The 27,110-nt window shown below is 34.0% G+C and overlaps 9 protein-coding genes across 9 annotated transcripts; 3 read left to right on the top strand and 6 right to left on the bottom strand.

The window, feature by feature from the left end:
• Positions 1 to 343: 343 nt before the first annotated feature.
• Positions 344 to 1,390, bottom strand: RO3G_13402 (uncharacterized protein; the record flags this gene model as incomplete). Its single annotated transcript, XM_067667986.1, has 1 exon — positions 344 to 1,390. One exon carries the CDS (start codon positions 1,388 to 1,390, stop codon positions 344 to 346), a length of 1,047 nt encoding a protein of 348 aa, XP_067524087.1.
• Positions 1,391 to 5,851: 4,461 nt separating this feature from the next.
• On the top strand, positions 5,852 to 6,828 carry RO3G_13401 (uncharacterized protein; the record flags this gene model as incomplete). The annotated part of the gene is made up of 3 exons (XM_067667985.1): positions 5,852 to 5,894; positions 5,942 to 6,420; positions 6,496 to 6,828. The coding sequence occupies 3 exons, from the start codon at positions 5,852 to 5,854 to the stop codon at positions 6,826 to 6,828; spliced, it is 855 nt and encodes a 284-aa protein (XP_067524086.1).
• A 556-nt stretch (positions 6,829 to 7,384) lies between these two features.
• RO3G_13400 (uncharacterized protein) lies at positions 7,385 to 8,801 on the bottom strand (the record flags this gene model as incomplete). Its single annotated transcript, XM_067667984.1, has 5 exons — positions 7,385 to 8,015; positions 8,065 to 8,312; positions 8,363 to 8,576; positions 8,634 to 8,707; positions 8,760 to 8,801. The coding sequence occupies 5 exons, from the start codon at positions 8,799 to 8,801 to the stop codon at positions 7,385 to 7,387; spliced, it is 1,209 nt and encodes a 402-aa protein (XP_067524085.1).
• A 1,804-nt stretch (positions 8,802 to 10,605) lies between these two features.
• Positions 10,606 to 11,754, bottom strand: RO3G_13399 (uncharacterized protein; the record flags this gene model as incomplete). The annotated part of the gene is made up of 3 exons (XM_067667983.1): positions 10,606 to 11,255; positions 11,405 to 11,428; positions 11,481 to 11,754. 3 exons carry the CDS (start codon positions 11,752 to 11,754, stop codon positions 10,606 to 10,608), a joined length of 948 nt encoding a protein of 315 aa, XP_067524084.1.
• A 1,789-nt stretch (positions 11,755 to 13,543) lies between these two features.
• RO3G_13398 (uncharacterized protein) lies at positions 13,544 to 14,835 on the top strand (the record flags this gene model as incomplete). Its single annotated transcript, XM_067667982.1, has 6 exons — positions 13,544 to 13,706; positions 13,761 to 14,140; positions 14,197 to 14,343; positions 14,374 to 14,404; positions 14,452 to 14,694; positions 14,819 to 14,835. 6 exons carry the CDS (start codon positions 13,544 to 13,546, stop codon positions 14,833 to 14,835), a joined length of 981 nt encoding a protein of 326 aa, XP_067524083.1.
• A 2,247-nt stretch (positions 14,836 to 17,082) lies between these two features.
• RO3G_13397 (uncharacterized protein) lies at positions 17,083 to 17,649 on the top strand (the record flags this gene model as incomplete). Its single annotated transcript, XM_067667981.1, has 2 exons — positions 17,083 to 17,395; positions 17,483 to 17,649. The coding sequence occupies 2 exons, from the start codon at positions 17,083 to 17,085 to the stop codon at positions 17,647 to 17,649; spliced, it is 480 nt and encodes a 159-aa protein (XP_067524082.1).
• A 269-nt stretch (positions 17,650 to 17,918) lies between these two features.
• RO3G_13396 (uncharacterized protein) lies at positions 17,919 to 18,363 on the bottom strand (the record flags this gene model as incomplete). Its single annotated transcript, XM_067667980.1, has 3 exons — positions 17,919 to 18,118; positions 18,282 to 18,290; positions 18,351 to 18,363. 3 exons carry the CDS (start codon positions 18,361 to 18,363, stop codon positions 17,919 to 17,921), a joined length of 222 nt encoding a protein of 73 aa, XP_067524081.1.
• A 615-nt stretch (positions 18,364 to 18,978) lies between these two features.
• RO3G_13395 (uncharacterized protein) lies at positions 18,979 to 20,589 on the bottom strand (the record flags this gene model as incomplete). Its single annotated transcript, XM_067667979.1, has 7 exons — positions 18,979 to 19,265; positions 19,320 to 19,663; positions 19,715 to 19,956; positions 20,015 to 20,061; positions 20,138 to 20,213; positions 20,280 to 20,380; positions 20,436 to 20,589. 7 exons carry the CDS (start codon positions 20,587 to 20,589, stop codon positions 18,979 to 18,981), a joined length of 1,251 nt encoding a protein of 416 aa, XP_067524080.1.
• Positions 20,590 to 22,291: 1,702 nt separating this feature from the next.
• RO3G_13394 (uncharacterized protein) lies at positions 22,292 to 26,213 on the bottom strand (the record flags this gene model as incomplete). The annotated part of the gene is made up of 13 exons (XM_067667978.1): positions 22,292 to 22,690; positions 22,760 to 22,877; positions 22,950 to 23,062; positions 23,237 to 23,304; positions 23,379 to 23,426; positions 23,545 to 23,695; positions 23,760 to 23,838; positions 24,006 to 24,063; positions 24,113 to 24,604; positions 24,660 to 24,808; positions 24,986 to 25,269; positions 25,322 to 25,670; positions 25,723 to 26,213. 13 exons carry the CDS (start codon positions 26,211 to 26,213, stop codon positions 22,292 to 22,294), a joined length of 2,799 nt encoding a protein of 932 aa, XP_067524079.1.
• Between the last annotated feature and the right edge of the window lie 897 nt (positions 26,214 to 27,110).

Genomic DNA, 27,110 nt, shown 5'->3' with positions numbered 1-27,110 from the left:
TTATCTGAGTACACCAACACATTCAGACAGTTCAAATAGTTCTAGTCCAACCTCATCACCTTCACATTCACCAAAGATCAGTCAAAAAACAACAACAAATCCGCCGGTAGATAAGCTTCTAGAAAACATGTCACTATCTACATCATATCATAATAATAATGTAGTGCAATAAACAAAAATAAAATATACTATGTTGACATCATTCTTTGATCAATTTCCTTTTTTCCTTCTTTTCAGGGCAAACAGAATCAACAAAAAAGCAGTGTATAATTTATTATGAAGGATGAGAAGAAGAAGAAAAAAATATACAAAAAGGAAAAGAATACAAATATGCATACAAGTTTTACACTGCATTCGTTGGAACCCAGCCATCATAAAACCCACTATCAATTTCTCTCTTTGTTTCTTCAACCGAGGAAACATCTTCTTCAGTCACTATACAATCTTCATCCTCAAATGGATTTTGATAAGCCAATTTTTCCTTATTTTCATCCACTGCTCTTTTCAATCTGTGACGTAACGCTCTATCTTCTTCCAATTCGATATGAGGTTGAAAAGCATCCAATAGACCAGCTCTTAAACTGTGAAAGACATACATTGCATCCTTTTCTGAATGACCCAATTTACTTTCACTTTCCAGACATTGTTCGATGATCATTCTTGCCTGCTCTACCGTTTTGTTATTTGTTTCGATGGTGGGATCAACAGAGGGTAGGACAGCACCAGCAACGTTCCCACCTTTTCTTTTTTCTTGTTCAAATGCATCTTCCAACAGTGTCTTTCGACGCCTCAACTTTTTTTTATGTTGAAGAGCATATCGAACAGCAAAATGTGCCTCCATACCACCTCGACGACTCAGCAGTGTTTTCCCAAACTCAGTCGAGGCCAAGTCGGTCTCGATCCTTTTTAAAAATTCCGCTCGACTGGAAGAATCAGAAGGCAGGACAAAGAGGATATAGTTGAGTGTATACAGTCGGTGTGTGATCAGTCGCCAAAAGCCTTCGACAGTGTTATCAAGTGACGTTCGGCTGACAGCGGTAGATGACGTTTTGATAGGTGTGCTTGTGGAAGTACGTAATGGACGATTCATATCCAAAGATTGTTTTAAACGAGCAGTCATAAAAAGGGCTCGATGCTGACAACGTTTGTCATTAAAAAAGAAACAATCAAATACATCATTAAATTGTGTATTTTTAACTTCTTGCGATATAACGTTCAATGCTTCAGAAAAACTTTTACTTGAAACTGGTAATACACTCGTTGTTTGGTACTCAGGAGTAACATAGTTACTTGTTTGTTGTTCTTCTTGGTCTTGTTCGTCTTTGGGGTTTTTCTTGAAGGATAATTTAACTGATTTCATTCGGGATATTGTCGATGTAAATGTAGGCATTATTATAAAGCAAAGGAATAAATAATAAAAAAAAGGAAAAAATAAAGAAAGAAAGAAAAAGAATTAAAAAATATTTTTGGTTGAAAAAAAAAAAAAAGGATGGAAAACTGCCAAATGAGGAGGATAAGTCAGACACGTTCTTTTGTGTCACTACACACCGTTTTCTTTAATAAAGTAAAAAAAGGTTTACGCACTTTATGTAAACAATGTCGCTGTTCAAAGAACAAGTACGGCTAATCCAAAAAAAATATTTTTTTATAGAAGGAGGGTTTTATTCAGGTGGCTAATCCAAAAATAACTTGTTACGAAAGGGAAAGTTTCCTCTTTTATTATCGCATTTGGGATTTTCCTGTCTTATTTAAAGATTTTACTTGACATATTTTTATCATATTATCGCCGCTTTTAAATATTCATGGAGCCTTATTTGTATTATCAACTACCAAACTACCGATAAAAGATTAAACAAAGACTACAGTACTCGTTTTGATATTGATGTATTTGATTTCTTCTTATGATCACTTGAATCCCAGTGAGGTTGAAAGTCTCAAGATCAAATGGTCTATTGTGAAAGTTTAAAACAAGCAGGCTGTGTTTCATACAGTTTTATAAGCTATTTTAGTATATGCAATTGTAAATGATAGTCCAGTAGAAATGACAGTCATGAAGACTAATTGGAATCAATAGAGAACACATATTAACGTTTTGTTTATTGCAGAGTGATATGACAATATCATATTGTATTAATAACAAAGCATAGAAAGTGAAATGGGATAGCTTAGGATTGTTGCTAGATGAGTAGTCTTGGACCATTAGTCTTTGTAGATAGCACAATAAATCAAGACGAACACATCAACTCTTTGACTTGGAAATTTCACCTCGGGTTCATTGAACTGTTCATGACAGAATAAGGTCCTCATATTTCGACAATATCTTGCAGCATGTTGGAAAGAGGACCATAGATTTTAATATTGCTGAATGTTTGGTGAAAAGTATGAAAAAAATGGTATCAAGCGGTAGTCGACAATAAACGGGAACAAAAGAGGTATTACATCCAATACTTTGTTTTTTTTAAAAAAAAAATAGACAGTTTGAACTGTCTTTCTTTTATTTTCATCCATTAGCTACATGTTGAATTGATGGTGTATTTTTAGATAAAAAGTTGAATTTAAAAACGACGAAACATTCAGTGGTATAGCTACATTAAATATTGAGAAATATAAATGTACTCGAGAACCGACTGATGAAAACCCTCAAACAATCATTCGTGATACATTCAGGGATCTGATAGGACAAAGTTTATAGCCATCACTTTACAGAGACATGGTTTTGACGCTAAATGGTAATACGACTAGGATTACCTGTTGAAAAGCTCCTTTGCTGTTGTCCCTAGAAGCAATTTCAATAATCTAGTGAAGTCATATCAATAGTTTTAAAGTGGAAAGATGTAGCCCTTGATTATAAAAAAAAACGTTGAGGTATCAGAAAAAAAATACAAAAGAACAGAAGATAAACAAAGAAAAAGACTTGCCTAAAGGAACAATAATCTGCCGCTGCATAAGTTATAAAACATATACTTGATGTTATGGATACAAATGGAAGCATGAAAGGGTGTTGCCTGCAGGATAATACCTCGGTTCAAATGGCTTATAATTTGCAAGAAGGATCAAGAACAGAGGATACAGAGTGATGTATTTTATATTTTTCAGAATTGAATTCAAGTATTTTGGTATTAATTGAACATAAATTGGAACATTAAAAGCTAATGCGTGTAATAAAATTCATTTCGTTGATTTGACTGGGTTTGCTCTTTAAAGAAGTAAATTATAAATTATTACTTTTTGGTAAAAATAATCGCATTCGACTAAAGCGATTCTAATGGGCTTGACACTCTATTTAAGTGACATTTTAATCTTTTTAAAGTGTTTAAATTGTATTTAATAAGCTAATTTAGACAGAGATCAAGAAGACTCGACGGGAATCTGACTTGTTTAGTAAAATTGAAGGAACAGAAACAAATACTATTCAAAAAATAACTGAATATGAGAGCAGAATAAAAGAAGATAAAGGATTCTTATTTAAAATAGGATTAATAACAAGTTTATACAGTATTTTTAGCTCAACTTTTAACCGAGTGGATAACCAACGGGTATTATTATTTCGAGCTTCTTAATTACTAAACCTGATAAATTAGGAGAATCGTACCAACCAAAGCAAAAAATAATTTTGATCAGGTGGACTCTCTTTGACCGAAATTATGCCAACTATGCTCAGATTTAAAGTAGAGTGGGCTAAACATATTGAATTCATGGCTTCAACAACACAACCTCCTAGGTTCTTTGGTTTGACAGCTTCTAAAGCACGACCTACTCAGCCTCATAGCTAATCAATCTCTCTGAATCACATACATCATTTCCATTCAGCAAGTACTGGGACAAGTCTGGCTCTTTTCTTTCCTCTTTTGCAATCTAGCCTAGCTGCTCATACCAACATTCTTGTGCAGAGCATATACACGTGGCTGTTGAATCTTTTGGATATGAGATTGTGCAATTTGGATTATACATCCCTGTAACTCTTCTATGCTTCCTTCTGTCCTCTGTGTTTGTATTGGCACTTGCTGAACACCGAACCTCTTGATCACGACATAAAGAACTCGGAACATTTCATTTTTGTTTATGATTGTCATTTTGGTTGTGCGTATATCCTATCGCCAACTGATTAGCCTCTATCAACAAATCAATGGTCACTTTTCTGGAAATCACTGGCTGTACATGGCGAACAGTCTTTATATTAGCGTCTATTCCTTCGTGAGCTCTACAATCATCCAGTCCTTTCAAGGGTTTGATACTGAGTTGACCTTATTACAGCACAAGTTTTGATCTGTCGGTGTTTCTTCATGTACTGTCCTAAGAATTGGAGACATTTTTAACTACTTTGGCTCACCTCTCACTTGTTTCCAAAGTACTGTGTGCTCCTCTGGTATTTTCAACGGTTGTCGTCTATCCTCAATACTGGCCTATGGCCCTTCAGCTGCTGTGCTTTACCAACTCCTTAGCTAGCCTACTGAAATTTTGCTGTCGATAGTCTTCCTTCCATGAATACAAAATTGATCACTGATGTTAGGCTGCATTTTGCTACCTTCCAAGGGGCTGGCTCGACCTCAATTAGTATATCAATCAAATACACCTACACCCTTAGTCTACATCCAGCTTTATAATCCCCCTTTTTTTTTTCCTCTACAAGTAAAAAACAAACCATTTATTTAGATCAAAGGACGTAGATTGAGAACTGAAAAATTGCAAATTGGCATTTTACCTTTCGCGTGTTATTTGAGAGATCCCTAAATAAACACTGTGAGCACCGTACGTTTATTTAGACCTGATTTTTAAATGAAAGGAAAAAAAATGGTGAAATAAAATGACATTTTCCATCAGCTAAAAATGCATTGTTCATGATGATTTCTCAACTACGTGTGTGTATGTTATATTATCAATCGACTATTAGAGTACATTGATAAAGAATATATTTAGTATAAACATTAATTTTTTTTATTAGAAAGAACAGCAGTTAAATGCATCTTTCAACAGTTTTTTGGTTAATATATTAACCAATTCAGTTTTAATATAACGCTTTTTGTAGACCCCTTAAAAAAACTATTCAGAGTCAGCATCACCTTTTAGGTTTAAGGTGATTATCAGTACAAATAACTTTGTGTATTATCTACTCAGTTTGTTTAACTAGGGGGTCTTTATCTTTTTTAATGTTGAAAATAAAGTTTAATAAGTAAAAAAAAAATGCTCGAGTAATTAAATATTGTCAGGAACACGCAAATTAAATTATCACTCTTTTGAAGAAACTATGATTTACCATAAACCAATTAAACTCAATAGTGCTACGTGTAACACATTACAGTAGGAATTTCTACTAATACTTTTATTGAACAATGATGTAACATACTATGAAGTATGTTTCATGTCACTCTGTACGTGCTTTTTCTTGTTTATTTGGTTTCAAAGTCAATTAATAAACGATGCTAAAGCCAAGTTACATTTTTTTCTTTATAAAACTTAATTTCTTTGTAAAAAAAAAAAAAAAAAAAAAAAAAAAAAATCAAATATTATTTTGCTTACACGTGAAAACAAGTAAATAATTTTCATTCCTTATGTATACGACTCTGGACGTTTTTTGTATCGAACATGAAGTGATAAAATAATGAGACTCTATTTTTATTTGTGCAACTTCCTGCCAGCTGATAACAACCGACACACACACAAAAAAAAAAAAAAAAAAAAAAAAAGTATTTTTCTCTCTTTTCTCTCTCTCTCTTTTCATTAAATGATGACAAAGCAAAAAGCAATACATCATGATTTCTCGCCTGCTGTATCATGGCCTATTCTACTAGCTGGTATTCCTACATTGGGAACATTTTTTGCTGGCAGTTCTGAAATTTGGAGTGATTTTATCATGGTTTTATTAATCTTGTTTTATGTCTATAAATGGATGACAGGTAGACTCGATTCAATAACACCAGACTTTTTTTAAAATTGTTAATAGTCCCTTGGGCTTATTATGAAAGCGCCAGAAGTCGTCGATTGATTCACCAACAATCCTCTTTCAATACTGAACTAAGACGAGACAAGGTAGATGACGCAGCCTACATACATCGAATGCAAATCGAACGTGAAAAGCAGCAAAAGATTCATGCAGAACTTCGTCGCCATGAATTAGCTGCTCTGATTTGGATTGTATTATCTCCTTTGATCGCAGGCTACACATTGCAGTACAGTCGATACTTGCTTTGTAATGTAGATCGTTATATAAGTGCTTTTAACATCACGGTTTTTATACTCGCAGCCTCTATCAAACCACTGTCTCAAGTCATGTTATTGTTACAAGAACGTACGGTTTATCTTCAAAATGAAGTTAGCTTTGATGAAGGTGAGGTGGCAATGCTTCAAAATCGATTGAATTCACTTGAAAAGGAATTTGAAATGTTGAGAAGAGCATATGTGACTAAAAAGGATCTTGGCCAAGTAAAATAATAATGAAAATGATAAGGTGTGATATATAACTTTTTTTCTTTTTTTCTTTTTTTTTTTTTTTGGTAGATAACAGAAGATATTAATCCAACGATTCAACGTTTAGCAAAGGCAATTCACCGTTTTGAGAAACGGGATAATGCACTTCGAAGCTGGTCTCAAGAGCAGTTCATAGCAATTGATCAAAAAGTAAAAGAGTTCGATCAGTACATTTGTTATCGTATTGAACAAGATCAACGCCAACAAGCACACGGTGTTGTTGTCAGTCTGATCTTGTTGCCTTTAAATATCTCTCTTTGGGTAGCGAAATGCATGTCCTTTTGGCTTCCTGTTCCACATAAAGGTCTTTTATCTGAAAAGCCTAAAATACCAAATCAAATCATCTCACGGTCTGAATCTTGATCCTTACGAAAATAGATGCATACTTTTTTATTTTATTTTTTTTTGCATTATATTATTATTATTGCTTCAACTTATTGTCTATAAAATATATATTACTTTATTAACAGTCAACAGATAAAAGTCGTATCAATGATGATATTAGAAAGAGTCTACAGATGTATCAAAAGATGCGGTCCTGGGGATGCTATCTTCATTATCATACCTAGGCTTGATATCCAACACACTCTAGAAGGAAGGGTTGTGATATGTTGCAATGCACTTGGCTCAAGGTCATTGATTCACATTGAGAAATTTGCACAACCACTAAAGTTGGCTTGGCTATTAAGAAAAGAGAATGTTGATTAGCTAATAAGAGATAAATGTAATCATCATTTATTCATGACCTGCTTTATTAAAGGATTATAGCGAGTTTAAAGGTGGGGTAATTTTACTCAAAAACCTATAACTGATAGAATAATGAATCTGTGTAAATATGGTGATGGCTCTTACAATGTGAAAATGATGTACAGCATTTTATTATATAACTATTTTTTTTTATCTATGGATTTATACATTTTTATTGCTTGTCCTTGGTAATTTCGTTAGCGGCTTTAGCAGCATCTTTGCCATCTTCCTTCTTCAAATCTTTTACTGCCTCAACAGCCTTATGAGCAGCTTTGGCTCCGTCTTCCTTTTTTAAATCTTTAACAGCATCTACAGCAGCATGAGCAGCTTTAACACCATCTTCTTTCTTCACCTCTTTTACTGCTTCATCAGCATTCTGAGCAGCACTTACACCATCCTCCTTCTTTACTTCCTTGACCGCTTCACCGGCATTTTGAGCAGCACTTACACCATCCTCTTTCTTTACTTCCTTGACCGCTTCACCGGCATTTTGAGCAGCGCTTACACCATCCTCCTTCTTTAATTCCTTAACTCCTTCTTCAGCTTCTTTGACTGCATCCAGTGCTTCACTCTGTTTCTTCTTGTTACTGGGTTTCTTGGACTTCTTCTGTGTTTGTTCAGTTTCATTCTGAGGTGAATTTCTTGCTGATCTTTTCTTTTGAGAAACAGCCGCTTTTATATGAATAGGGCGACCTTCTAATTCGATTGTATCAAACTCATTTAGTACTTTTTGTTGTTCTTCAACAGATTCTAATTCTACAAAACCATAGCCCTTGGAACGTCCTCTTCTACCTGGTTGTTTTCTAAAGAACACTTGAGTATCCAAACCAGGTCTTTTATCCGTTTACTTACGATTTGCTTCTAGCAACCATGGCAGAGGAAACCTTGTAATCTTTGAATAACTCCTTCAATTGAGTAACATTGGCTCTAAATGGAAGGTTGGCTACAAAGATCGAAGTGTTTAATTCAGATTCTTGCTTTTCTTGGTCCTTGGGTGTGTCAGCAGTGGCAGTAGTAGCAGAAGCAGAGGCAGCAGTAGTAGTTTCATTGTTAACAGATGTATCCTTCTTTTTTTCTTCGCTTGATTCATCACTATCAACCTATATGGAGCGTTAAAAAAAAGCATGATACGAAGAAAGGACCGACTTACATTCTTACGAGACTTTTTAGAAGCACGCTTTCTTTTAGGCTTTTTGGTCTTTTTTGCTTCTTGAGGATTGGCTACTTGAATACGAATCTCGCGACCATCCAATTCTTTTTGACTCAACTCCTTAGAAGCCTTTTCTGCTTCAGCCAAAGTACCATAAGCAGCAAAGCCGTATCCCATAGATCTTTTGCCGTGTTTAATGATTATAACTTCCAGACTAATAAAGCATGTCAGACTTTCTTCCCTTTCGAACATCACAATGTTGTATACTTACACTTTGCCGGCATCACTAAGAAAACTTTCTAATGCTTCGTTTGTAGTTTTGAAGTTTAAATTGGCAATAAAAACCTGAACGAAAACAGGTTAAGTGTCAAAAAATATACTTTTTTTTTCTCGTTACCTTATGCAAAGTTTGTTCGGGAGTATTAGTAGCTTCTGACATAATTTCTAATATACAGGTTTATTGAATGATAAATATGTGTAAAAGAACACGTACCAAAAATACAAATGTAGGTTTAAAACTGAAAAAAATAATGTATTCATGCTGGAACTTGATTGGATTGTTTCATGCTTTCTTGAAATACGTCATATGGTTTTACAGCCAGTAATTACTAAACATTCGGAGTTTGTTAGTAAAAAGATAAAGGCTTGCTTCAACTTGACCACAGCACTTTAAAAATTAATTTTGCTTGCAAAAGCCATTTGTTTTTGAGCTATAATTAGCTTCTTCTTTTTTTCAAATATAAATGTTTATTTTTATTAATGATCTGAATGAATTGCTGCGGATTTTCTGTATTCGAAATTCACGGATATAGTTTGACGCCATGCCAATGTCATATATCAAGGAAAAAGCTCCCTTTATTCAATTTTAGTCTTAAGGAATAAGGCCATGCTTTGCTTGTATCAATATTCTGTCGATTTCTCACTTGGTGAATAACAGATCCCTGACTCTTTTACATGATGCTCTGACATGGATAATTCCTATTGAAAAGCACATTTTTTTAAGTTGCAACTCAGGAACGGAACGCGTCCATGGATCAGGACTTGTAAGGTATGTTGTATTTTTGACATAAAAATAGAAATGAAGTTTTCCTCATAATATTTTGACAAATGTTTATCCCTTCTAATGCAGCTGTGTGTCCAACAAAACTCATCTAGTTAATGAAATTCTTTCTCTTTTTTAAATAATGAAGATATTAATGTTGCAGACAGAATCGGCTTGAGGCATTAGTCGATAAACAGATTTACCGAAATTTTTGACTCTGAATTAAGTGAGAGGGAGGTTAGAGGTTATGATGCTTTGCTCATTCAAGGCTGATGCTTCCTTTCCTCCTAAAGCAAGCCTTTAAAAAGTGACATTTCTAGAGATTTTTGAAGAGAGTATCTTCAGTCAAAATCTATTTTCATTTGCATATAAATTTCTTGAATAAACACTTTGTTATCATATTGGTTTACAGTATGATTTTTTTTTCTCTGCTTTCAAGCAAACCTTCCAGTCCAGGTATGTTATATATCGGCATAGAACTGAACTTTGAAACAATGACATATACTACATTGTCATTCAAGTACAAGAAGCACATGAAACAACTACAGTCCAAGTGTTCTATGGATGTTTTGTATTGGCTACTTTCTATTATCTATTATACACATATATCACACATTAATCTTTAAGCATCGAGATACAATAAAAACGTTTAAAAACTTATATAATAGACTGTCTCCTATATAACATAAGAATTTATAAGCAAGGGAGACTTGAATACTTCGCCCTTTTTTTATAATGACCTGCAAGATTTTGCCATTGAAATTCATAAAAAAAGTATTTTTGCCAACTGTTTGCAAAATGAAGAAAATTTCATAGCTGAGTATATATAAAAAATAAAAACACCGTACTACATATATTACGTTCATGAGCAACGAATATATGGCTTTTGATGAATCTCTTAAAGTACTAACAGATAAATTCTACACTATAGTTTTAACAGAGCATTTGTTTTTCTTATTATACTGATGATAATCTTGGGTCGTCTTTATGCTCATAAAAATTGTATGTGTGATTGTTGTATTTATTACAACCAATTTTGGCTTGCTACAACCACAGTGAAGTCCTATATGCTATTAATCAAATAAATCATATAAAATCATAAGTGTTTGATATATTTGTAGACGCTTTGAACAACAAAGACAAAACGCCATACAGACAACCATTTACTTTATTCTTCCTTTAGAAAGCCACCAGATTCCTTTCAACATTCTGAAGCTTCCTTGACTGATTTAACAACAAAATCTACAAAGAGTTCATCATACTTTTTAACGATATGTCTATGTTTAACATCAATGACTTGCGGGAACATGAACCAATCATGCGATAAATCTTCTTGAACCAATTCCACCTCAATCACACCCTCTCGCTTAACTTTGTCAAACATCTCGATGATACTATCATGAAAGACCTCTTGTGTGCCGAATATCACCCAGACATGCTTTGGCATAAACCGCTTAAACTCTTCGATCTTCATCAAGTTTAAGGCCGGAATATCTTCTATCTTGTTATTTGGAAGATCGAAGTATCTTGTTGAAACTACCTGAGTAGATGCTTTTGATACCATGTCTGTTTTTTCATATTTAGTCCATGATTCAGTAGATGTGTCCGGAGAGAGATAAGGTGATGAAAGCAAGAGACCGGCTGGTAAGGGAATCTGGAGGCTAGGTCTTTTGGCTTTGAAGATATCGGGCGCATAGACGTTGACGAGTGTTTCGATGGCCAGGGTGCCGCCAGCAGAATCACCAGAGACAATGATCCTAGATGGTGATACACCAAGATCTTGAGTTAGATAAGTAAAAGCAGAAACACATTCATTGACCGGACCAGGATATTTATTCATTGGTGCTAGCCCTAGATACACATATGAGCGGGCATGTCAATAACATCCAACGTGCGTATTTATGGTTTACCATATTCAATTGTCATCACACAGGCATCCAACTGGTATTTTTCCTTTAAAATGTTTATCCAACTTATAAATGAGCTTATATACATTGTACAGTTTCCTACAACAAAGGCACCGCCTGTAGAATAGGGTAAGTAAAAAGAAACCACTTTGTTCGTATGCTATTTTACCATGTATTTCAAAAATGACAATATCTGCTTTCTTTAAACGTTCAATAGCCGAATCATCATCTTTTGATTGGGCTATACCAGGCATGATAAGAGCACCTTTAAAATGCTCATTCTCAATCTTGTAAATATAGTCCATTTGTTCATTTAATGGCCAAGTCAATTGATCAATCAGTGTTGTTCCAAGCCAAGTGAGTAACAAGAATGAATTTCTCAACACCTGAGTGGATAATGTCGAGTAAGGATTTTCTTGAATCAATTTTCGAAGCCTGTTCATTTGATAGTAAAATATGGGAAGATGATGAAAAAAAGAAGCAAAAATACACGATTTGGAAGCATTCCTTATATATCTATTTGTTCGTGTTACGTCTTCTGCTGATGTTCTTTCACCGATAAGGTTAGTGATATATCCATCATTCATAACTCGATATGAAAATAGTATTAATAAGCTACATGTAAAATATACCTAATAGGTAGGCTACAGGTTAGTTCGGATAATCTTCATTAAGGATAAAACGTTGCGTAACTGCACGGTTAAATTATATTAAATCCAGGAACTAATCACAGTCAATTGCAGTTAATCATATACGAGTATTCTATGGATAAATGCTTATGGTGGCAAATACAACCATGGAAGAACACATACCCCTTATCTATTTGTCATCAGTTATATCATACTCATTAATTATTAATCCATAACATGAAATATTATCCGTGTATGAAAAGTAAAATAGAGTATCATTTTCTTACTAAATAAAACATCCCTTTACTGAGTCTCGTCTTCTCTTGTTCCTTTTATTCTCTTTGATAAAGCAGTTAGTAAAATCCTTGTTTCGTTATTAGTTTTCGGAAGGTTAATCGTATGCTTATTAAGGTTTGGTTTAAAAAAGATGAGCTTTCATTAAACACAACTTCTTTAGATGTATCTTGTTTTATTGTTAAATAAAATACATGAGAAGATGGCGAAATGAAATAGGGCTAGCAGCGCACGGTTTGGCTAATTTTTAAATCCTCAAGTTTATTCTTTTCTGTTAGCATCATTTATTGTAGCACAATCTTACATCTGCCAATGTACAAGTAAATTTTTTCGTGTAAAGAAGAAAAATTGTAAAAAGGAGACTGTAAAGGAGATACAAGAAGAAATAGCAGAAATTAAGTTAAATAGCAAAATGCTGTACTATAAATCCAATATGCTCTCTCTAACAAAACCTCATTAGTACTTCAGTAAAGTTGTCTACCCAGAATTGAAAACGACTAGATTGAGGCAAATGTAACAAATAGATGGTTGTGTAAGATTGACTGCCCATTTGTCATCCGTGTATCCCCCAAAAAATTAATTTTCAATAAAAAAAGGGTACAGCAGTAATATACATAAAACAAGCACTATAAGATGTATCTCTAAATCTTCGTGCTCTTAATATTCACCCTGTCTTAATGGCAGCAGAAGTGGCTGATCAGTATTGAGCGGTTTATCATTTTATAAGCTATTTGATGTTAGAACGAGTGACACTGTACTATATATTGCTCTCATTTGAGTATATCCACTCAATTGTTTATAAACTTGGGACTACTTACTACTTCAAACAGTCGTAGATAGCTATATAAATAACATGATTACTGTTCCTTGTTCTACAAGGGTTTCAAAGTTAGCCTAGTACTTTTTTTTTCCTGGCTTAATGACCATCAAGGAAGAGTGAGAGATGATATAAATAAGATGAATAGGTTTGAATAAAGTAAGTGTTTATCCATCTTTCTTTTGTTGTATGGGTTTTCTATGCTTTTTGCTGATTTATTATGACGTGCTACTTTTATTTTAATACAACTGCCCTAAACCTTCTCATTAAATCAATTATAAGTCGTATAATGATGGTTGAAATTGGATAATGCTTGCACAATAGCCATGAGAGAATTAAGGTTTCTTTTTATTAGTCGTCATAGTTACCATAAAGATAAATCTGGGGAAAACCAAAGTGATATTGTCATTCACACGTGAAATTTTATACTTTTTTATGGAGAAACTTTTTTTTTTCTTTTTTCTTTTTTTCCTTTTCGTTTTTATAATAAATATGGATAAAAGACATACTGAAAATAATAAATTATATAAAGAGCATGAAAATAAGGTTGACAACATAAAAAGTACATTGAAAAAAGAAGTAACGATCATTGCTGAAGAATATGAATTGACAGCAGAGAGTTTAAATGACTTGGATGATTTTGTTCAAGATAAAGGTCAATTAATTGATGAACACACAAGTGTACATATAACTCATTTATAAGATATAGCTAATCTCTTTCGTTATTTACGTAAAAATGATTATGACTTACCTACAACATTATCACACTTGCTGGACGTAATACGATGGAGAATAAGACATGATATTCATCAAATTGGTCTTCAAAAAGAATTACTAAAAGACCCTCTTGTTTATTTTCATAAAAGAGATAAACACAATCGACCTATTCTTATCATTCATCTTTCTTATTTACCAAAGCCACAAGATCTGGAAGATTGTTTAATGCCTCTCATCATATTTGTATTAGAAACAGCAAGACGGCTTGTTTGGAATATCTCTAAAGAAAGAATAGAGCAAAATATGGATGATCCAATGATATTCGAAATAGTCTTATTAGTTGATTTCAAGAATGCAAATTCGATTCCTACGGTAATAACGCATTGCTATTAAATAGAATATATAATATCCTCATACAACAACAATAGGACATTGGTCTATTTAAATCACTCATCTCATTGCTAAGAAAGTACCCTGGAATGGTGGGAACTGTTCATCTAATTAATTTCAGTTGGATTTACCAAGGATTATGGCAAATGTGTAAAATCATACTATCAAATGAAGCAAAGCAAAAGGTAAATTTTCCAACATTAAAAGAGTTAAAGAATGTCATTGAACCTAATGATTTACTTGAAGGTAAGAAATACTTGTATTACTTACATACAACTAACAAATAAGAACAGAATTTGGTGGAAAAGATGAATTTAAATGGTCAATAGAGATGGATAATTATTACTGCTTCAAATATGACAACACGCTAAGCAGACATAATTCAAATTCATCTATTTATTATGATGCATTATCAAGGTCAACTTCTTCCTTTAGTCTTTATAATACTCCAATCACATCACTTACACCTGTTCCAAGCCATTCTAATCTAGTCATGACTCCATTAACTACCAATAGGGCTGAAAAGAAAAGGAGGGGTAAAAGATGGATATTTAAAAACTTAATTCGATATCGGTTCTTTTATTGGATCATAGCTTGTGTACTATTTAGAAATGGAATACAACAAACATTTCAGCAGATATTTTTAACTTTATTACATAGAAAGAATCGAAAATTGATATCTTTATAAGTACTGTCATCATCTTCGTATACAAAGTTCTATGTATATTCATTATTTTAAACAAATCTTTATTGTGTACAAATATATCCTAATTCCTTGAGTTTATCAAAAGATAATAAATAAAGCTAAAATGACTCAATTTTTAGAAGCACCTCATTAGACACACTACAGCATGTGTTGTTGATCATCTTATTCATTCTTTTAAATAGTCTGTGTATATAAATAAATAAATTAACCCAATGATAAATACAGGTTTTACTTTTGTAAATAAGTAAATGGATTTTTATGATTATCTTCACTGCGAAATGGAAACTCTGTGCGGGGAAATTAAAATAGAAATTCGAGACACTAAGGTTTATGCAAATCTCTAGGATTAAGGTATCACAGCTTTCAAGAGAACATGTAAGGAACATAGCTGAGCAATGTCAAGGCTGAATAGTTTCATAATAAAGTATTTGGAACTGGGTAGCACACGCTGTACGTCATGTCTATTTATACAAATTCGCATGTATTTTCATTTCTTTTTCTTTTTTTTTTTCGAGTTTTTTTATTTGTCAGATGAGAATAGAAGAGCAGCCCGCAGAAAATGCGTATGCTTCAGATGAAGATTCCCCCATGTTGCTAAATGAACAAACCAATGAGGAAACACATAGAGAAACTACAGTTATTCGAGGTCCTAATGCAACCATTCAAACAATTTTTCTTACCTTATGTTTGGCTGGGTAAGCCAAAAAAAAAAAAAAAAAAAAAAAAAGACATTGTCCATTACTCATTCATTATAAACATTTCTGTATTCTATAGGCTTCAGTTTACTTGTAAGTACAATAAAATAATATATTAATAGTAGCAGAGTACTCAAGCTTTTCACTTTATAGGGACAGTCGAAATGGCATATGGTAAATAAGCATAAAGTGCGCTTGAGTGGCCCAATTAATAATCTTATTGTATAGGTACACCTTATTTGTTATCATTAGGCTTAACAAAATCATACATGTCGCTTGTCTGGATAGCAGGACCATTGTCTGGTAAAAAAAAAAGAAAAGGATTGGGAATTTTCGACAACATATCTGATACAATGTAATAAAAAGGTTTAATTATGCAGCCAATAGTAGGAGTTATATCTGATGCAAGTACATCAAAATGGGGGAGACGACGACCCTTTTTACTTGGTGGAAGTATCATGGTTGTACTAAGTTTATTTGTTATTGGATGGACTAGAGAAATCACTTGGTTGTTTACTCAAACAGAACAAGGTGACACGGTATGTATTGCCCATCAAAAGGATATCAATCGTACTTACTTTTTGTTAGTTTAAAACTGTTTCAATTATTATTGCTATCACTTCGATATACATTCTAGATTTCAGTGTTAATTGTGGTAAATTAAATTATAAATTTAATAATCACAATGTGTGCTCAAATATACACAAACAGTGCAGGCTTCTTGTAGAGCTTTAATTGTTGATTCACTTCCTCCGTCTCAACAAGAAAGCGCAACTGCCTGGGCAGGCAGAATGGTAGGCATGGGAAATGTAGCTGGATATTTCATGTAAGTAAAGTTAGATGAACTAAATGCACATGAAACTTATTTTTGGAAAATCAGGGGCTATGCCAACCTTGTCAAATATTTACCATTTCTAGGCAACACGCAACTTAAGGTACTATGTGTTTTAGCTACTATAGTACTTTTAGTCTGTGATTTCATTACTTGCTATACTGTTAGAGAAAAAGCATTAGATAAAGTTACAAGGTAATGAAACACAACAACTTTAAGAATTGTAGGCTCATCAAGCAATAATAGCACACCGAAAAAGCGATCTCCTTTTAAATTATTTGCAGACATTTTTAAAAACATTTGGAATTTACCAAAGCCTATTCAAAGGATTTGTAACGTGCAGTTCTTTGCCTGGATTGGTTGGTTTCCTTTTCTTTTCTATTCCACAACTTGGGTAGCAGAGATATACAGCAATACGCAATTAGAAGGGTCAGATCCAACAGAGGATAGAGTAGGACAGGCAACACGGGCTGGATCGTTCGCGTTCCTTGTCTATTCTATCGTATCACTATCATCTTCAATCTTACTACCTTTAATCGTGTCATCATCAGATGAAGATCAAGAACATTATACCTTGACATTGTATAACGGAATACATCTCAAGCTTAACTTTTTGAAGCATCTCAAGTTATCATTCTTGACACTTCCTCGCTCATGGACAATAAGTCACTTTGTGTTTTGTGCGTGCATGATGTCGACGTTTTTTGTCAAAGATGTTATAGCTGCTGCTATCGTAATTGGTTTGTGCGGTATTAGCTGGGCTATTACTATGTGGGCTCCATTTTCTTTATTAGGTGAATTCATATCTGCTCAAGAAGCTAAAAGAGAACCTAAAAACACTGTTTTTGGAAATTCTCGCATAACAGAATCTCAAGTTAATCTTAATTTGGCTCGAAGTGGTATTGAATCAGGTATTTATCAACCCGTGATGACCACTGATGATGAAGAAGACGATGATGAAGAGGATATTGAAATGGTTGGAGTGAAAGAATCACACCGTACTGGTGAGATAAGTGGAAGAAAAGCACGCCATGAAGGATCATCAACACCGGCAGCTGGTGTGCTTTTAGGAATACATAACATGTACATAGTTTTACCACAGTTCCTTGTTACTTTCTTCAGCAGTCTTATATTTCGGTTGCTGGAGAATAATCAAGGCCAAGAGACACCCACAGATACGATTGGAGTTATCTTGAGAATTGGTGCTATTATGGCTGCCATTGCAGGTTTTCTTAGCTTGAAAATTGGAAAACCGTAACTTCAGAAAGAAAAAAAAAAAAGAATACCCAACCACCTATATTTATCGACACATAACCTCGTTGTTTGTAACATAATTTTAAATTAAATAACAGTTGAATAAAATTACAGCAATAACCAAATGATTTCCAAAAAAAAAAAAAAAAAAGAAAAGTACAACACATGTTGTAAGCAATTGAAACTAATGGCGTAAGGAACTGATAAGAATTAAAGTCTATACGAGAAATAAAGTTCTTTATATACAAATATATCTAATCTTTTCTTGATAATTTACTCTTCAGACTTCTCCAAGTCATTTTCAATTACTTCTTCTTCAACTAGTGTCTTTTTTGGTGTAGTCTTTTTCTTTTTGTTTAATGCTTTCTTCTTTTTCTTTTCTTCTTCGGCTTCTTGCCTTTGTCTTTCAACTTCATTTAGAAGCTCTTCTTTAAATGGCCAGTTATTTGGAATTCCAGGATCTTTTTTTGATTCTATTATAAAGAAATTTTAGAAACTTGAAATACCACAAGCCGTTAATTATACACCTACTCCTGTTGCCCTTAAGGTTCTTTTTTTCGCCTCGACGTTCCTTTCTTTGATGATCTTTTATTCTACCGGCAATTCGATATCTATGTGCCATACGAACTCTTTTACTTTGTCTTTCTAATAAAAAATTTGTAAGCATTAAATTAATAGTATTTATTTGCAAATTAGTTTTCATACTCTTAGGAACCATGCTGAAAAATATAAATGAATAAAAAAAAAAAAGTAAACAAGTAATCCTTTATGCTGCAGCTTCAATTCATTTAAAACAGCCGTCACTTTCAAGCCACGTAGCTCTCTACTCATTTTTGGGTTAATCACATCCACAACCTTTCACTGCCAATCGGTAGGGTAGAGGAAAGTTCTGGATTGTGAAATGTCAGGAATCAAGTAACAATGAAAACGCTGCCCGAGGTACAGAATGGTGCTCTCATAATTTTGATGATTGGACTTTTATCAAAGACAGTCGGCTGGTTTGACAGATTTCGTGCTCAGACGAAACCTTGAAGGTATTTATCTGAAAAGGGTAATTAATAGCTCAGTGGGATCGCTGTTTTCATATTCCAGTTATTATAGTTAAAAAGAAATCGAAAGAATAAAGAGACATGAAAGATATGAAGGGGGAAAATGGACTGTAGAAGGAGAGTTGGCTAATAAACTATTGAGAACCACTGTTCTTAATTTAAGATGCTGTGACAGGACAACGCGCGACTCCATTGATTTCGTCCAAGTCAATAAATATTTAGCCGTAAAGAAAAATTATGTAAAGAATTATTTTATCCATTTAGCCAGAATGCAAAATCTATATTTATTTGTATTGTGAAGAAATCAATTTAGCAATTGTTTGAAGTTGAATGTTACTTGTGCCTTCATAAATAGCACCAATCTTTGCATCTCTGTAGAATTTTTCAACACCCAGCTCACGAGTAAAACCAACACCACCACACCATTCAATAGCTTTACTAGCAGCGTGCTCAGCTACTTGGGAGGAATAAAGTTTAGCCATGGCAGCTTCTTTGATAAAATTTTTGCCTTCTTCTTTTAAACGAGCAGCATTGTAGGTCAAGAGTCTAGCAGCTTCGATTTCAACGGCAACTATTCACATAAAATGAGTACAAACACATCAATTTAAGGAAACATGTATTTTACTCTGAGCATATTGGTGTTGCATAGCTTGGAAATCACCAATGAATTGACCAAATTGCTTTCTTTGGAAAAGATAAGGTAAGGCGATATCATAAGCACCTTGGGCAAGACCAATCATTTGAGCAGCAATACCAATACGACCTTCGTTCAAGATTTCAATGGCATACTTGTAACCTTTACCAACCTCACCAAGAATATTTTCTTTGGGAACAATGATGTCGTCAAAGTTTAATACACAAGTAGATGATGCGCGAATACCCAACTTGCTTTCTTTCTTTGCGATTTGAATGCCCATGTCCTTTGTTACAATAAAGCATGTAATGCCCTTGTAGCCCTTTGAAGGATCACTATCAAAAACAATAAGAATAAAAAACACCGGAGAACCTAGTATGACTTACACATTAGCAAACACAAGGAAAATGTCAGCTTCACCAGAGTTGGTAATCCACATCTTTGAACCATTCAATACATAATGATCATCTTTTTCGATAGCACGCGTTTGAAGAGCAAATGCATCAGAACCTGAACCTGATTCAGATAAACAGAAACAACCAACGGCATCTGTAGCTAATCTTGGAAGAAATCTATTCTTGACATCTGCATTACCGTATTTACGAACAAGGGTTCCAACCAAAGTGTTCTAATTATAAAAAAGTATTAATGCTTCATATACTTTATGTATTCCACTCTATGCTTACTTGAACATCACAAAGTACACTGATTGATGGATCGACCTTGGCAAGTTCTGATCATTGTTTTTTTTTTTTTTCTTTTGAGTTTATCATGTTGCTGTATTTTGTTTTAATTGTGCACTCCCTTACCTTCAATAGTGATAATAGCTGATGTAAAAGAACAATTAGCACCGTCATGTTCAGCATCGGTTTCAATTCCCATAAGCTACATATACGGTTTTCGTTATTTAACATCCATGTCACATCCCTCTTAAAAAGATAAAATACTCACACCTTGTTCGAAAAGTCCCTTTAAAATAGAAGGGTGCACCTGTTCAGTTTCATCCATCTCTAGTACCTTTGGCTTAACTACTTCTTGAGCAAATCTAGCAACTATATTATACACGATCAGTAATTCTCCACATCACTTTTATTTCCTCAGTTCTACCAGAGTCTTTAAGCATAAGCTCTTCTTCGGTGAAGGCCTGAAGAGATGTAGGAAGGCCAACTGCATTGCGAGCAATGGCAGATTGAGTAAAGGTTCTTTTAGGAAGAGCACGAGATAATAGTTGAATAGAACGGGTGGTGGTAGATCTCAACATTTTACTTTTAAAAAAAACGTTTATGAAAGAAAAGAGGGGAAAAAAGTAATAAAAAGCAGTTTATACCGAAAACACGTCTTGCTTAGAAAAATTCACATGCTTCGTGTGTATTGATAATGCAAATTAAATGAATCTCCGCATTAACAGATTTAAAAAAAGGGGGTGGGGAATAAGGTACACATTTTGCTTGAGAAATACCAAATCATATCAAATGTATAATTCATTTAAAACATTCACCTAATCTCTGCTTTCAAACGATTCTCTGAATATTCTATAAGTATAAAAGGATAACATTATGAATTAATACCAAGTAATAAACGCAACCGTTGTGGCTTGTAAACCGTTTTATAAAAAAAAAACATGATCAACAAAGTTAGCTTTCAGCACGTTTGACGTCAGAAAAAGTAGATGGATCTTTATATGAATCTCTGCTAGTACTTCATAAAAGAAGCATGTAAACACGATACGCACTGCTTTCATATTCATGGATGATAAAATAGCCGATCATTTTGTTATTGACTGTGACATACAAACTATTAAACAAAGTATTTGTTACTATATGTTCTTTATTTTGAGACCTACATGTATACATCATAAAGACTTTCTCTTTCTCTAGTTCTTATCACTCTTGTCCTAGATCTTCTGCTTACCCCTGTTCTCGTTCGAGCTTTTGTCATTGTATATTCAAACTAGCCTTCTTACCTTTCTTTCTTCGTTGGTCGCCAGACTGTAAAGGATCTTTTGAAACTACGTTTATGTTGTTGCTCTCCCTTTAGTGAAATCGACTTCATGCACTGCCGGACATGCTAGCGAATACCCTTTAAAGATAATAGAAATTTCTATTATGTAAATTAAAAAAGCCCTTAACGGATGAGATCAGGTCCTTTAATACACCAAGATTTCTTCAAGAGTAAAAAGTAAAGGATTGTGGTTTGTGAAATCACTTTAATTGAAAAAAGTATATGGTTTGGGAATGTATTATAAACCCACAAAGAAGAGACTAAATTACACTTGTAGATAGAATAACAATATTGATTTTATAAATAAACAGCATTGTCTGTTTCCTGTAATTGAGATTGACAGCTCATAAAAATGCATTTATGAAAATAATTTTCTTAGATTGCTATTATTAGTTGGCTTTGCGCCTTTTTCATTGTAAGTTCTTGCATTATAGTAGTTAATTCTTTTGGAGTATTATACAGACTAAAGGAAGAAGTTGACCTTGATAATGCATCATAATAAATAGATGAATTTGAATTATGTCTGCTTAGCGTGCTGTCATATTTGAAGTAGTAATAATTATCCATCTCTATTGACCATTTAAATTCATCTTTCCCACCAAAAGTAGCCTTTTAAAATTCTCATTCTAACTTGAATGCTCAAATAAAATGAAATTGTAATTATGTAAATGCTTTTTTTCCATAGATTTGATATAAATAATACAAACTTTTTTTTTGCTTGGCTTTACATTTATTGACAACTTAAGGCGACGACCGATTTTTATGGCTAAATACCATTCACTTAGCATTTGAATTCAAGGTAGACGTCTATAGGGTGAGATGCACTCAACTGTGGACGTTGAGAATATTTATCACGTAGAATACGCCGAATATTGTTCAAAAGTTTGTAATAAGATTGATTTGGGTCTTCACGGAGCGTTGCTAACAGAAATTGGTAAATGATTGAACGTCCGTACTTTTCTTTACGTACTTGTTAAAGCATAGCTCATAGCTCCTGTAGCCCTACCCGCTTCCTTTGCATCCGCAGATGTCTGGTCGTCCTTACAACCAGAAAACATAATCACATCGGCTAAAGATGTGTTTCTTTCGCGAACCTCATCAGAAACCTGACGAGATTCCATGATTTCCTTACCAAGTGACAGGATAGAGCTCAATGCCCCCTCTCTGTCTCCGGAGGCATACTTAATACCAGCCGATAAAAATCCCATTCCAGCTTGTTTAAACACATTGTTTTCCTTGATAATTCCTTTTGTTGAGTATATGTAGGGTAAGTCAAGAACAGTTCCTGAATGGCAACTGTCAAAAATAGCAGTCAAACGACAACCTTTAGGAAGAGGCTTCACCATAATTTCATGCATTTCCTATCAAAATTGCTTTAGTGACCAAGACAAAAGGGGAGTTCAAAATGAAATCAATAAAAAAAATCTTACGTCGTCTAGGATTTGACCAGATGTACCATCAAATTTGTCAAAATCCAAAGGATAAATTGTTTCGTCATATCCATCATCTTCATCATTACTTGTATCAGCTACTCTGCCGCCATGACCACTATAATGAAAAAAGAATCTAGCATAAAAAATGTAAGCTGAACAAAGTAAAGCAGTGGATTGTTGTCCATACGAATCATTTGGCTCCGCGTCATGAATTAACCATTCCATGGCAGAGAGAATATTTGCTTTTGTAGGTATAAATTTAGAATCCTCTTGGTCATCTGTTAGGATAACCATATCTTCCTATCATTAGATGTCTTTGTCTAAACCATCTTTTTATATAATTTGTGTAGATTGTTCAAGTTACCTCTTTAAAATTATACAATGAAGTCAAAAAGCGTTTGATGTTTTGTACATCATTAATGCATCCTATTGTGGACAATAAGTACGGTGATATGTTGCAGCAAAATTTTACACACCATCTAATTGGTTTTTTGTGCCCAAATAGTTGATTCCAATCAACAAGGCTCTTTTTTTACCTTCACCTGTAGTACCCTGATATCAGTACTTTTTTTTTTTTTTTTTTTTTTTTTTTTTTTTTTTTTTTTATTACACTTACAATTTGAAAGCTCAAAGTCAGACAATTTTTCATGGTCTACGGTAGGATCTATGTGTAAATAAAAATTATCCTCATCGTCATCATCATGGCTAACCATGCCGCCATATTGGACTATATGTACTCATTTAAATATCGCCTTGTTTTTATAATAAACTTTTTACTCTACCTGGATCCGGACCAGGATTATGTTTTGTCTCAGGGGGTTGAGGATAATTAGGATTAGGATTATCATAGTCTTGCTGAGTAAAGACAGGATCGATACTATCACTGTGAGGTGGATATTTATATGAAAAAGAATGCTCGTTTTCGTTCGAGGTCTATGTTTTGTTAGTCATTTGTGTATCCAGTGTGTATTATTTTATTGAAAAAAAAAGTCTTTACATAGGAGTAGGTATGAGAAGAATAGGTTTGCTCATATTCATAGTTACTGCTATTCTCTTCTTGACTTGAGGAGTTATATCTATTCATTGTTTTTTTTTACAACCCTAAAAAAAAAAAAAAAAAAAAAAAAAGGATAAAAGGAAAATGAGAAGATAAAAACCTTTTATGTTACACTCAGTCAAATTGTTATTAAGCAAAGGCCGCTCTCAAACCTTGGCTAAAGTGAATACAATACTCTTTCTTTACGAAATGTAATTATTTTCTGGTTTCATTTGAGATTCATCAAAGAGTGAAGATAACATTGCTGCAAAAAAAAAGTCAGTAAAATAGAGCAAGCAAGTAACTCGTAATACCTTGCCAGTCCCCTTCATCTCCAATGAATGGCGCGGCTGCTGAGGCAAACAATGATTGCCACGCCGCATTATTTGTAACAAATTCTTGAGACATTGGTAAATGATCATTACTACTGCTTGCATTGCTTGAACTCATGTTGCTTTCCCAATTGGAAACAATCGTATGCATACTCATCGCTGATGGCTGTGAGGGCTTTGTAGGACAAGGACGATGTGTATAGTGGCCAATGTTTGTATGATGACCTAAATTGGCGCTCGAGACAGCCGTGGCATTTGCCGGTCTTGATCCCTCTTTACTCATTCCCGTAATATCCATCATGTGTTGTAATACACTCAATATATTTTTCTGAATGCTTTTTACAGTTTTTCCTAAAGGTTTGATGCATTCCTCTATAGCAATTTGTGCATAAGCCCTTGATGAACTAGCCAATTCGGGGTTTGAACTGGTAGAGTTATATATATGAACAAGACTAGCTTGAAATACAGCAAACCCTAATCAAAAAAGGTAAAGATAGAATTCAGTAGATATCATTCAATTTTATATTACCAGCAAAGTTCCAACCAAAAGAAGCAACTATGGATGGAGCGAGTATCCTTGCGATATCAACAATGCTTTTTGCTGATGTCGTACAGCGTTCATTGGCCATGTCAAATAGTTCGGGTAATACTTCATGCTTACATGATACTAAAAATGTTCTGTAAAGCAAGATAATAATAACATGATAGCAAATAATCAAGGGACCTGCCTCGTTTAGATTAGTTCTGTTTGCTTCTTCTAGATTGATTCGCAGATGGTTAGGTAGCTGAGACAACCAATCATCCAGCATGGCATGGATACTGAGTACTGTATGATAAATCAGCGTGTTTTTATACCCACGAGCCTTTGCTTTGGGAGAATAAATGCGGGAAAGTATTTCGCCAAGGATGCCAGACAACTTAATGAAATTTACAAAAAGTGAATAGTCTTTGCCGCCTTGCTGAATTTCAGGAAGATCAATATCACAGTCTGCATCAGCAATAGCCAAGGGTCTACCCATAACAGCACATATCCATCTATCCGTCACATAAACACAATACCATAATCTTTTACGTGCCTCTACCGTATCTTTTGTCAGCGGCAATTTTTCTATAGTTCTATGAAGTCCTAGCTCTTGCGCCTTTACAATATATAAGAAGGGCATTTCTTTTGGATTTAAACAAGATGCTTACCATTCTAACAGCCATTCCGGCTCTCACCCAGTTTTTATAAAACACATTGTGAGTGTTTGGAATCGTACATAACAATACTAAGGCTTGGATGGTAGCATATCTAGGAGTCAAATATTCTGATCTCATAATGCTTGATGTATGTTCCCAAAAGACCTCAAAGAGGTGTTCACTGTCCTCAATGTTGTATTTCTTCAATAAAGGATCTCCTGGTGGCAATATTGAGCAAGTATAAGTCCATATAGCGTAAACCAAGACAGTGGCAGGAGGAGGTTGGGTACGGCCTTGATAGGCATCCATAAATGGTTCTCTATCAACTACAGGTAAGGTGCCATGATCCATTTCGAAAAACCTTTAGGAGATGTAAATGTTTCACAGAATCAAAAAAAAAAAATCTTGTTTACCTTAACAAAAGCTCATTTAACAACTCTTTGGGTGCAATATCATCTTTAAAATATGACTTGTCCATTTTTAATCGATCAACATGTTCAGCTAAAGTTCTATCACACACCACCATCACATCATCATCATTGGTGTTGATTTTACGAATCGCCAAAGATCCTTTGCTTTCTGTACCGGTAACATCTGAGATCCTTGGATAGTGTTCTATTCTCTCAACAACTTCTTTATCTGTTGAAGGAATATCTCTCATTAAGTAGTATCCAGACGAACTTCCAAGATAACGTGCTGCCTTGGTATGTTCAATGGAGGTTGGCATCTGCATTGGTGTCACTACTCTCTTTTTCTGAGGAGGTTGTTCTACTTTATCCACAGCTGATTCGGAATGAGGATCTTTAGGTTGTATTTGTTCTAATAAACTCTCCATTTTCTTCAATCGATTTTCAAGGCTTTCGATATAACTGTGCAAATAGCGTATTAGACACAAAGCAAACATTGTATCTTTTGTTTACCCTTTTGGTGGTCCTCTTTTTTTTGTTGTCTATTATTCAATTGAATTAGATGTTGTGTTTTAATATAAGAAACATACATCGTTAAAAGTACACTCCCAACCATACTGTAGACATGTTTTACACTGCTTTGTATCATCTGCATCACATCTTTTATGCATGAATACATATAAAAATGAGTTATTCCCAATTTTTTTATTCATACATACTTTGTTTTCTTTCTTCGACAAATGTCACCTATTTTCTACTATTTAATACAACTCTAGATCTTCCCATCCCCCCTGTTTGCTTTCTTACATGCTCGACTGACTCTTGATCTTTTTGTTTCTGAAGTTTTAATATTCGAATGAGACGGTGAAGGTGTTGGAGAGGAATATGTTGGACTAAGACCTTCTTCTGCTCCCCAATACATCGGTGTCGTACTACTGTCTTGAATGTTTTGCATATTAATTTATTAAAAAGATTAAAAAAATTTGAAAGTTCGAATAAAGATGACTAGAAAAGAGCTTCACAGCCTAAAACATTTTACCGTAGCCTTTCAAAGTGATTCCGCTAAATAGGAATTTACTAAAGTACCACTTAAATTTAGCTGGAGTTTAAACATTAATAAAGATATGGACATTTTTCATTGTTTATAAAGAATTGATAATGGATTCTTAGTTGACTAACTATTGCTTATGTTTTCATCTTCATACTTTATTATTTAAAAAGCAGTGATGCCCATTATATTCACAATAAAGCAGCTCACAATTAAAAAAAGTTAAACAAGTGAACTACAAAGAATATGTTTTACAAATCTGAGCAAAAAATGACGAAGCCAAAGGAGGCTGTTTTATCTACACATGTCAGCTATAATATCACACGCAAGTGGAAACAAATGCATA

This window comes from Rhizopus delemar, genomic scaffold (assembly GCF_000149305.1).
Source record: "Rhizopus delemar RA 99-880 supercont3.12 genomic scaffold, whole genome shotgun sequence".
NCBI lineage: Eukaryota > Fungi > Mucoromycota > Mucoromycetes > Mucorales > Rhizopodaceae > Rhizopus > Rhizopus delemar.
Note: the sequence above shows the minus strand (reverse complement) of the source record. Positions and strands in the feature narration are given on the sequence as shown.